Source organism: Solanum verrucosum, unplaced genomic scaffold (genome assembly GCF_900185275.1).
Source record: "Solanum verrucosum unplaced genomic scaffold, falcon-dt-bn FXZP01000235.1, whole genome shotgun sequence".
NCBI classification, from domain to species: Eukaryota; Viridiplantae; Streptophyta; class Magnoliopsida; order Solanales; family Solanaceae; genus Solanum; species Solanum verrucosum.
Window position 1 is genome coordinate 481238 of NW_026019948.1, and position 12501 is coordinate 493738.

The 12501-nt window shown below is 31.6% G+C and overlaps 1 protein-coding gene across 1 annotated transcript; it reads right to left on the reverse strand.

Moving 5' to 3' along the window:
- Positions 1 to 3914: 3914 nt before the first annotated feature.
- On the reverse strand, positions 3915 to 12121 carry LOC125811342 (glutamate receptor 2.9-like). The gene is made up of 5 exons (XM_049490848.1): positions 11813 to 12121; positions 7705 to 9011; positions 6082 to 6397; positions 5018 to 5412; positions 3915 to 4601 (listed from the first exon to the last, which is right to left on the reverse strand). The coding sequence occupies exons 1-5, from the start codon at positions 12105 to 12107 to the stop codon at positions 4179 to 4181; spliced, it is 2736 nt and encodes a 911-aa protein (XP_049346805.1). The 5' UTR covers positions 12108 to 12121; the 3' UTR covers positions 3915 to 4178.
- Between the last annotated feature and the right edge of the window lie 380 nt (positions 12122 to 12501).

Sequence of the window (12501 nt, forward strand, 5' to 3'; positions counted from 1 at the left end):
GAGTGTAAAAGGAGTTAAAAAGAATTAAGTAATGTGAGTATTAGTGGAGAGAGTGTAAGAAATAAAACAATATTTTCTTGATTTCTTCTATTTGAATGAGGTTGAAGAAAATAAAATAATAATTTTAAATTTATACTTTTTATTATAAATAATCAATATTTTTTCTATAAAAAATTAACACATAATATATTTTTGATAAAAAATTGAGGCCCCCAAGGCCAATGCCTTATTAAAGTATGCATAGAGCCGGCCCTGCATCTACCATAGGCTCGACAAGTCCTCCTAGATTGCTCAAATGTAGTGTATAGGATCTTTTCAATATCGATGACTCTTGATGCAACAAAGGAGAACAACTAGACAAGCGACAAACTATTGTTCATAAGTTGGTCTTAAGTTTGAAAATCGAATCTAGTTCTTCACCTTTCTGGATATAGGATAATCTTTGATTCTCTACGCTCATGATGGTTACAAAATGAAATTCACTCTATTGTCTAATATATATATATATATATATATATATATATTATTTTAATTTATGTGTCTTAGTTTAACAAAATGTTTTGAGGAAAAAAAACTTTTAAATCATGTAATTTTAAATTAAAAATATATCATATCTAATGTCTTTTGATTATAATTTCAAATTTTAGGTATATCAGGATGTTTGAAATTTACCGAATTACTAAATATATATATAGAAAATTATATATTCTCTCGATAATTTTTTTTAAAAAAAGTTTGACACATAATTTTTTATTTCTTTTTAAATGAAATATTAGTATCACTTTCAGAGTCAAAAAATTGGTTGACTCAATCAAAGTATTGACTTGGTCCTCTTAAGAATGACCAATTCATTCCAAGAAATTCTGATTTCTTCCTTGTTTTACGTAAAGGTTACGATTTTGAAGTTAAATTAGGGCAAAGGCTCTATTGACACAATTTATATTATTATTAGGTATTAAACTTTTTTAAAAAAAGAATAAATAAAATAATTAAAATTCGGTAAGAATTGAAGGAGTTGAATTATGACTTGTATATTATCCATAATTTAGTTTAAGTCATTTTTAACGGGTCAACAATCCATTTATTTATTAGCTAAGCTAATTTTAATTCACTTGAATTCAACTCGACTCACTTATTTGATACCTCAAAATTTCATCCACGAATATGTGAGATGTTTTATAATGTCTTGCTATATTAATTGATAGAACGGACTATTTTATCTATGATGATCTTGAAGAATATTTATAAATTAATTTTTAGAGTTAGAATTAGGTCAAAGTTCTATTTTCTTAAACCTAAAACTAATGGGTTTTTTTCTGTGAGCTTTTTGGGTATGTTAAAGGAGAATGACTTCTTAAATTGTAAAATGATAACTTTTCTCTTTTGAACTTGAATTGATGTAGTAGGAATAAAGTTATAGTCTTGGTTAAAAATCACAAATTAAATAAATCTATTGTTTGCTTGATGTTTCTCGACATACTAACATAGATTGAGCTAGAATAGATGATATTCCTTAATCGGAACTTTAAGATTTAGTTTGATATAAAGAAAATCTTGTGAGTTAGGGAGCGCTTACCTCTAAATTAATCTTATGTGTGATGAATTTAAATTAATAAAAATTAATATAGGTATCAGACATCAGGAATAGCTATGTGGGAGCAAGGAGTTCATTCGAAACCTTTTCGATAGAAAATTACATTATATATAATTGTTGAATCTCGTATGTTTACTTTTTCAAATTTTAAACTTTTAATAAAATTATTGACTCTACCACCTTCGATCATCATAAAAAAAGAAGAAGTTTTTACACGTTAAAATAACAAATTGATATCAACGATAAATAAAATACTTCTAAAATTACAATTACTAAGTAAACTAATAAAACAAATGGAATTTTATAGCACCGATCAATTAGTGGAACGTCTTAGAACTTTGGATACTTTTTTTTTTTTCTTCAAATGTCACAATCTACAAAACAAAATATCTAACTTGGGAATGAGATATGTTCAACTCAACAAAAAGAGGTGTCACTTTTTTACAACTTTAATTAGTTCTTCTTTATCACTAATAATTAGTGGGGGATTAAAGGTAAAGTAAAATATTATTATTATTAGTTGACTTTGGAAAAGACAATTGCTGAAAAAAGAAATATCAATAATGTGAATAATTTTTTTTTTTCATGGGACCATCTAAGGCTTTAAAAGATTTTTGATATATATTTGGCAATATGCACTTCACATGGACATAAAAATTGTCACAAAAAAATATTCTAAAGTGTTAATTGGACCGTCATATAAATTGGTTAATTAATAAGACAAGAAAAAGAAATATATGTCATGAAGCACTTATATAGATGGTACTTTCCATATTGAGATTTTTAAAAATTGTTCTATGAAATTAATTCACTATTTTTAGAAAATTGTAACTTTAGAACATTTCATTCTCAACTAAAAGTTTAGTATATGTTTCTTGTACGACACAACAATATATAGTATGAGATGCAATATTCCCTTATCATAAAATAGAGAATAATGTGATGATGCGTGTCAACTAACGAAAAAATATATTGATTCATAAGTTAAAATTAAAAGCGAGTTACTGAACATACATCATTCAAAGGTCTGAAATATTTATTTTACCTACTTATTTAACAAATTTATATAATACAATGTATCTTGTATTTGTCATATTGAGGAAGATATGCATTGAAAATGTTTCATTGCGTGTCGTAGTAGGCAAAATATTTGGGGTAAATTAAGGAGGGGATCTTAATTAAAGCTAGTTGTATTTAATTACTTACTTCATTTCAAAATAAATGATATTTTAATTTGTCATTCTATTTAAAAATAAATAATATTTTAGAATTTTGAAAAAGAAATTGATTTTTATTTTATTAAAATTACCTTTTTTATATAACTAAAAATCATTAATTAACTTTTTCTTTAATTAGAAACATGTTAATAAAACACTTCTTATTTTATAGGATCGTTTAGTTTCTTAAGAGATGTTCAAACTAAAAATTATCGCTTATTTTAGAATGACGGGAGTATAAACAAAGAAACTTAGTAATGAGATTACTATGTTGAAGTATTGATATTAACATGGGTTGTGATATAGTGCTAGGACTGTTTAACCTTTAATCAGAAGTCTCGAATTCAAGTTTTAAATATGGAGAAAATTTTGTTGGCGAGTCACCCCGAATGAAACCTGCAATGTGTAATTCAAATTTAGTCAATGCTCCAATGCATGCTCTGAATACCGGATGAAAAAAAAAAAGTTGAAGCATTGATGGCCACTACAAATCTCACGTGTGATTAATATTGTTATGACGGTGGCCAACGTCCACGTGTGAACTCTGCAGAAATAATGAGCATTAGCCCACTAGCTTGTTGGGCACATTGGAACAATAAAGACACGTTAACTAAGCCCAATTGATTCGATGAATGAAATGAACCCACGTTGGTGAAATACGAGCTTCTTAATTATATATGGCTTGAATAATTTTTATTTTTATTTTCGAGCTAGCTTTTCGAACGTAAATTAAGCTTTATGCCTAATTTGACATGATATCAAAGCTAGACAAGACAATGAAACTTGGAATAAAAATGTCCAAATCTGGGCATGGGATTGGGGAGGGAGTGAATAAATGTAATGAATCTACATCGGTGAATGACACAAGAACCGGAGACTGGATCACATTCTCAACTGAATTTAGATTTACAAGTCTCATATTAGGAGATAAAGCACACTAACAAAAATGACTCCATACCAATGACTCGAATCCGAGATTGGAATAAAACATAGGATCATTCTGCTGCTTGAAAACCTAACAAGAACAATGCCTCTCAACTCCCAAGCTGCTAGCATTGGACAAATTTTTTCAGATTAAGCCTAAGAACATATAAGTTGTTCAATCACATAATCATCAAGCACATTTTTGGACTCTTAACCATACACAAACTCACATTTCATTGGTTAATCACCAAAAACATCTTAAGAATCAACAAAAAGCAAGTAGAGCCTCCAAAATGTATCATTCATATTAACTTCCACAAAGATCTTCTTTGGCTCATAACAACTGGTGATCTTGAAAAAGGAAGAAAAACACATATTTACAAGAGAGACGAGAAAAGTAGCATTGGTCAATTTCTGTCCAAGATTTACCAGCTTTTGTCCCATCAGAATACCTCTGTGATTTCAACATTCTGTTGATTATTTGGTCTTTGTTCAATCACATTGTTGCTATCTTTAACTGATCTCGATCCTACTATTCTTGTATAGCACTGAGTTAGAACCAAAGAAGCCCATCTAAGAACTACATTTGCACTATTTGCAATTATAGAGCTTAAATAAAGCCAGTGTTTTCTGACTAAACGAGCGATTGAGATCAAAAATACGATTCCACATATAACACCTGAAATAAGTAATGGACCTGAGAACAACTCTGGTCCTAATCCAGGATCATGTTCCACAGCTGATGAAGAAGAGCAATTTGAAGAAATAAGCATTTGTTCTTCTAGTTGTCTGATCTCTCCACTCTGCGAGACTTTAAGAACAGCTTCTGAGATATCAACTGCTAAGGGAGAACCCTTTGGAAAGACCTGATAGATTAAAATATCAAGAGTCAGAAACTACTTAAGGATTTAAATAGGCAAACAAAAAGGGTTGATTTCGCGCATGGTCTCCAAACTTTGTCCATTATGATAAGAGTAACTAAATTATGTTGTCATATTAGAGCAACTAAACAATAAAATCATTCATTTTTGCCTACTAAATTAGCTTTGTCACATTAAAGTAACTTAACTTTACTCGCTGTAAGAGTACAGTCACTATACGACAAAACCGTTAGTGACTTACCTTACTATTATAGCGAGTAAAGTTCGGATTTCAAGTTGAAAAAAGATGTGACTTTACTATGACAGTGAGTAAAGTTCATTGAGTATACGTGAAATTAATCCTCTAAAGATGGAGATCATAAAAAGATTGGAAAGCTAAAAAGATGTAATATTGATCTTACAAAGCCAAATCCACCAAGTTTATAGACCGGTCCTGACTTGGTGTAACCTTTGCAGAACTTAGCAAGGAAAACTTTGGCATGTGGAACTACAAAGAAAGCAGCAGAAATTTCTCCCTTCTCAAAAGCATTAGGGTAGTCATTGATTGAACTGATTTGCTTGATGTTCTCTGGCTTGAATTGCAAATTCACCAGATATTTGATTATAAATGACTTGTTATTGCAACCAACTGCAGCATTGGTCCTTAGAAGATAGTCAACATTTAGTACAGAAGGTTCCAGCCTAGGAACTGTCATAATGGAGGAAAGAAGTGCAGTAAAGCAAGCTGTGACAATGACAACTACACATAGCCATGTAGTCAGCACAAGTCGAGATAGATTGCTTCTGATCAATTCTCCTGTAATGATTTCCCAAATTGGAGTTATAAGCTTTTGAATTAGACCAAAGTGTAAGCAGTAGTTTTGTATATCTTTATTCTAAACGGAAAAAGTCCAAATTTATTTCTCCATTATACAAAATATGTCAGGTTTTACCCTCCGTTGTACTTTGGATCTTTTATATGTTTACCGTTAGCACATCTTCTCGGATTTGCCCTAGACTTTAAGGAAGCTCCACATAGATAAGGAAGGATCCCATGTGTCAAAGCATTTCAGTAAAGAGTTCAGAATTTACTCAACTACTTTTGACTATGGTTTAACATTAGTACATTACCATCTGTTATACTTCAGATGGAGACAAATACTAGAAAATTTGCTAACAAAAAGAGTATAACAAAGAGGAAGATTAGGATATTTCATATAGTAAAAGAGTACTCTTTTTGCCCTTTTTTCTGTTCTCCATTCGTTCCACTTTATTTGACATAGTTTGACTCCACATGTAGTTTAAGAAGAGAAATAAAGACTTCTAAAACTTGTGGCTTTAAGCATGTCATAACATTCATTTGCTATGAAAGCTTCTCATTAAGGAAATATAAAAATGGGACATTGTTTTTTGTACGAACTAATAAAATAGTGTGAAAGAAGATGATAAAGGGGAAGCATAATGCATTTCTAAGTTTGAAACTTACTTTGTGAAAAAGAGAGAACAGTGACAGAGAACCAAAGCATGGATCCAATAAGCTGAGGGAAAGAACCACTGAAATCCGGGTTGTCATTTACATACTCATTTAACCAGATGACAACTCCTGTAGACATGCTCATCACTGCCAGCAGAATCCACAACTTCAACTTGAAGGCCTTAATAACAATAAACTGGGTCTTTTTGAGTCTTGGTCTTTCAGTCACTACCATGACAAGTCCAGAGTCAATATAGGGCTGTGAAAATTCTGCAAGCTCATAGCGATCAGGCAATATTTCTGTGTCACCTACCGCTGCATCCAGACTCTATTCATGAACTGGTGAGTATTTGCAGATGTTAAAAAGAAAAACACTAGCAACAATGAGTTCCAAGTAGCAGATTTTACTAATTGATGATGAAGAAAATCTTAAGGGAAAAGGGTCAAACATACCCCCCGCTATACGAAATATCTCAACTTTACCTTCCCTTATACTTTGGGGTCATTCATACCCTTGTCCTTAGCAAATGACCAAGACCATCACCAGATTCATCTCAAGAAGAGGATTCCAAAATACTAATCAAAATTGAATTTTGATGTCATTTGCCTTGCCATTACTTCTGGTACTTTCTACTGATGATGTTGTTGTCAAATGAATTGAACTGTTAGTTTATTGAGAATAACTCTAGTATCCTAAGTTTTTTCAAGAATAGCATTTCATTTGACGAGAGGTTTTTTGTTACCCTTGACCTTACCCGATCTCCAATTTGAAGTATAGCAGATAGTAATTTTTAAAAGCAAATTACTCCCTCCGTTTCAAAAAGACTGACCTCATTTCCTTTTTAGTCTGTTTAAAAAAGAATGGCCTCTTTCTTTTTTTGGTAACATTTTAATTTTAGCTTTTCATGTGGCATGTTTAAGGCCACAAGTTTAAAGGGAAATTTTGTGCATTTGACATAACTTTAATTTAGGACCACAAGATTCAAAAGTCTTCTTTATTTTCTTAATACTAATAACTGAAGGAACGAAAAAACCAATAATACTAATAACAAAGAATAAGATAGTAGGAGAGTAATAATAATAATACAGAAAAAGAAAACTAGACAACATTACTGACCTTCTATCCTAGTCCTCGACCTCCATATCTTCCTATCTAGGGTCACGTCTTCGGTGAGCTGCAACTAAGTCATGTCCTATCTAATTACCTCTGCCCAAGATTTCTTCGGTCTATCTCTACCTCTCCTAATACCCACTAAGTCAACCTCTCGCACCTCCACAGTGGGGCACTATGCATCTTCTTTTCACATACCCAAACCATCTCAACCTCGCCTCTCCCATCTTGTCCACCACAGAGGCCACCCCACCTTGTCCCAAATAGCTTCATTCTGATCCTATCTCTCCTAGTAGCACATATATCCATCTCAATATCCTCATTTATGCTACTCCCATATTTTGGGCTGGCGAGTACTTGACCGGCCAACACTCCACCTCATGCAACATAGCTGGTCTGATCACCACTTTATAAAATGTGTTGAAACTTTTTCCAAATTTTAAAATTTGAACCAGAAAATGCTTAGAAATGCTACACACTAAAAGCAGATGCAATGGTTAAGTTAGAGTCATACATGTACATACCTTGTTTGAAACTCCTTCAACCATTTCATCATAATTACCATAGAAGGGAACAAGAACATAGGGCAGATAATATGGAAGTTGCCTTACCGCTGCTTCAAAAACATGAACTGAAAATCCATCAATCAGAGTCTCATTCCTCTCTTGGTTAAATTTAACTTTCACAAACTGATTAAATGCGCCCCTTGCCGGTACCCCAATCCTAAGTGGTTTTTCTAGGCCACCAATTGTCCACCCTTTTGGAACAGTTTGCTTACCACCAGGCCACAAAATTGACCCCAAATCCCCTTCTAAACCGTTGCCAATTTTCAACTTCATCCCATTGTATTCAACAAGATCCTCAGAAAAACCAAACTCTGGTGACCAAAATGACACTTCTCTGTAGCTTTTGCCTATCACATTAATGATCCTGAAGGTTGGCTTTTGATATAACATGCCATTCTTGAAGCTAACTTTCCCACTTAAACCTTCAAAATCACTCAACAAAATGTTTTTCACTAGTTCACTTGAATCACTTCTGGATAACTTCTCCATGGCTTTAGCAGTTGCCCATGTTGCATCATAAGCCTTGAGAGCATATGCGCTAGGACTTGGATACCCTTCTTCTTCTTCAGGATATTCTGATCTGTACTTTCTCCTGAACTTAACATTGAACTCTCTAAAAGACTCAGTTTTTTCATTAACATTTGCCTTAAAACCAATAACACCTTGCATGTTCAGTAAAACAGAGGGTTCAACAGAGTCAAGAAGACTTGCCATATTGTCTGAAACAATCCATACATAATCCTTCCCCATCATTCCCATTTCTGTTGCCACCTCAAAAAGAACCAAACCAAAGTGTAAAGAACATTGTGCCACCACAAAAACTTTAACATTCTTGATTCTTAAGTTCTCCAGCTCTTCTTGAATGAAAGATTTTGCATTTGAAACAGAGAACAAAGGAGGAAAAGCTAAATGATATTCAATAGAAGAGTCAACAAGTTTGAGTGAATCAGAAAGGTGAGTGATTAGCCCAAAATCCAAATTGGAGAAACTGTTACTAATTTCATATAAAGCTATCACCTTTCTCCATTTGAAATGTCCAATCAATGCAGCAAAGCATTGCATTTGGGATTTAACATCATTACTCATTTGGATTAGTGAAGGTAGTTCTGTGAGTAATATTGTCGAATAGGTGGCAGCTGGACTTAGAGAAATAATGGGAATACCCTTGTAGGCTTCATCATCAAAGTCAGAAAATACAGCAGCTTCTTGGTGTGTCAATGGTCCAAGGATGGCATGTACTTGCTTCTTGTTGGCAAGATAAGTCGCTGCAAAATTTTAAGGTCAGTCATGTATCTTTAACATAGTTTTACATAATATGGTCAAACACTTCAATACAATATCAGAATAGATAAAGATTATAGAATTGAGTTTTACCACCATTCTTTCAATGTGTCAATTATCGAAGACATAACTAAATAAATAAAAACTTGCTCTATCTAATGATTTAAGTTTTTTTAAATGAGTACAACAATTTTTTGTTATTGAATCAAAGCTAAATCCAAAGGTCAATGATTTAAGAGGGAGGCTAGGGATGTACAAAAATCGAATCGAAAAAATATTATTGGTTTATTGTAATGGGTTAACGGGTTTTTAATGGTTTTACAAAAAAAATTATCGAATTTGCAATTTGATATTGGTTTTTAATATTGAGTTATTGGGTAAATCGATAACTCATTAAGACTGTAATAATTTACTACTTTTACCTGTACATAAATATTAATCTCAGTATCTTACTAGTTAATAGTTAGTGTCTTTGCCCTTTAACCATAAATTCGCACTTCACAATGACTTTAAGTTCACAACTTTACATTATATAAAACGTCAAAATCTAAAGTAAAAACTTTATTCCTCTTAATTTCTCTTTGTGTTACACTTGTATATTGTTTCTATTTTATGAGCAGCTGTAAAGTTACATTATTGTCTTGTCGCGTCAAATTTGTTAGAGAAGTCATATATTTTTTTATAAGCATTTTCTTATTGGTTAAACCGAAAATTGAACCGTTAAAGATCAAAATCGAAAACCAATAAAAAATGTCTTATTAATTTAGCGTATTTAAAAAATGAAATCCGATAAATCAAACCGACCAATAGGAGGCATAGGCAATAGGGTAGTTGGAGAGTCTAATAATCAAATCTAATGGTAGTACACATTAATTATTTTTATACTTTGATGTGAAAGGATAACTACTTAATAGTATAAACAAGTATATACTCTTGATTTTTGAGATTGTTTGGTTCACAGATTAAGTTATTTTGGTATTATAACTTTGAAATTATGATTTTTGGACTAATTTATCTTTAACAGGGATGTGGGATAAAATAACTTTAAGTTTTATGAGATAATAGTGGGATAAATTGTATTTAACCAAACAAAGTAAAAATTTAATCACAAACTTAATTTAGAGATGTTCCACCTTACGTCACGAACCAAAACAACTTGAATGGTATAACTAATTGGCAAAATGGTCTGATGAACCCTTATACTTGTATGTGCTTGTATTCCAAACCCTCCTACTTAACATTTTGTCAACTAAACCCTTAAACTCGTTAAAACACTATATTTTAAATATTTTTCTCATTAGATCTTTGTGCGTGTAATCCAACTTCTTACACATGTAATTCCATGTCATTTTTCAATGACACGCCAGAAATTAAATATTAAGAAAATAAAAAAAATCAAATATTTAATTTTTGTAAATTCTAATTTTTTTTTTAATTAGTCATGTTCTTCAACCTTCATATATTCTTACAATTTGAGCACCAAATTCATGCCAAATAAATGAAAATCTTCTTTATTTGACTTGAAATTTCAACTACAAGTTTACTAACACAAATCCAATGAGCCTCAATCACAAATTTGAATTAATTTCACAAATTCATAAGACTCATTTGTTGTTCTTCAAGCTTTCTCAAACTTATCAATGGAGTTCTCAACTTTTTCAATACCCACCATCACCCTTTACGTTAATGCATATCTTACCTCCTCTTTGAATCTAACTAACACAAACAATGGTTTCAATTTTAAAAATAAAAAAAGACTAAAAATTTAGGAAAATGGGGGTTGAAAAAAGAAACTAATGGCGGAGTTTTGATTTGTTGCAAAGAGGAAAATAGGTTGAAGAAGAAAAAGAAAGTGTATGACGAGTGATTTCGAAGAAAAAAAAAGAATGGGTATGATGAGTAATTTTGTTGAAGAACACGAGAAGAAAGTTTAGGATTAGGGTGGGAAGAGTGTTGGAGAAGAAGAGAAATTTGGGCGGGGTGGGGTGGGGCGGGACAGGGTGGGGTGGGGTGGGAGTGGGTTAATGAAGAGATAAGCTTTTTTTGATAAAAATAATATTTTAAAATAAAATATAGTGTATTTACGCGCTTGAAAGCTAGTGTATTCACACATTTTTCCAACTCAACAATATTTATGTCACATAGATTTAGTCAATGGTTAGAGGGGTTTCAAATATTGTGTTTTAATAAGTTTAAGGGTCCAATTGATAAAGTATAGAGTAAAAGGGTTCAAAATACAAACACATACAAGTATAAGGGTCTATCGGACCATTTCACCTAACTAATTTTAGTATAAACAAGTACTATGCCTTTTGTATCTAAAAAGCTTGTTTACTCTCTTCTCTTTATGAACCAATTAGTATTAAATGACTTGTGATAACAATATACTCACTTATAAACTTTTCATATATGTATGATATATACATGTTATTTATACTTAAAATTACCATAACAAAATATTTGTTTAGTACACAGCAAGTTTTATACAAAAGATTATTTTTCCTATATAGGTGAAAGTGTGAACCAAAAGGACTCCTTATGAGCTTGCGAGGACTTGATGATGTTCTCATCACTTCCTCATTACCTCTATATCAAAATAGGTTAGATCGAAGATTTGAAATTTATGAATTCTAAATTTTATAATTTGTACATATATATACTAGTAAAATGAATTTTTTTCTGATAAACTAGTATATTTAACACTATATTTCACACCAGGATAAGAAAGTAAAGAAAATAAAGAAGATAAATGATATATATAGAGAGAGAGAGAGTAAGAATTTACCAAGGGAAGCTGCAGGACCATGAGAATAATAAGCAAAGTTGAAACCTAACTGTGAACATTTGGAATTTTGGGCATTGAAATCATCAACAGCCATTTCCATAGCTATCTTCTGCTCTTTGCCAACTCTTGTTGTTGGATTAATAATTGCTCCTATTCTCCATATTATCATGTTACAATCATCATATATTGAATCATTAACATCATTTTTGTTATAAGCCAATGAAAATGCTACATGATGAATCAATAAGAAATAGACCAACAAGGAGAAGACAGTATTAGCAGTAGCACTTCTCATTTTGCTATGGCTAGACTATTGGTTGGCGGTTGCTGTGTCATATATGAAGGGGCTAAAAGAAGGGCCGCAATAATTTATGTCTCAGTTTCAAACAAGTTGAAATTGGTTATATGAATCTTTGTTTGAATTCATATCATATCATCATCATAACAAATAAAATAAAATAAAACTGAAAGAAGCATTAAATAATAATGATCATAATAATGCTCCCTCTGTCCCTAATTACTAGTCCACTTTTGAATTGACACACCTATTAAGAAAATAATGATTGACATAGTGAGTTTACCATTTTACCCCTATTAATTATGATGTGGATGAATTAAAGTTTTCAAGAAGTTCTACTTTTTTAAAGTAATTAATTGAGGATATAATAGGTAAAAAAAGTTGTTCTTTC

Bases quoted from the DNA above. Each gene is read 5' to 3' on its own strand.
- LOC125811342 (XM_049490848.1), bottom strand. From the start codon at position 12,107: ATGAGAAGTGCTACTGCTAATACTGTCTTCTCCTTGTTGGTCTATTTC. The intron at 6,398-7,704 runs GTATGTACATGT...GTTCATGAATAG, and splicing joins TTGAAGGAGTTTCAAACAAG to AGTCTGGATGCAGCGGTAGG. The intron at 4,602-5,017 runs GTAAGATCAATA...TTAATCTATCAG, and splicing joins AACTTGGTGGATTTGGCTTT to GTCTTTCCAAAGGGTTCTCC.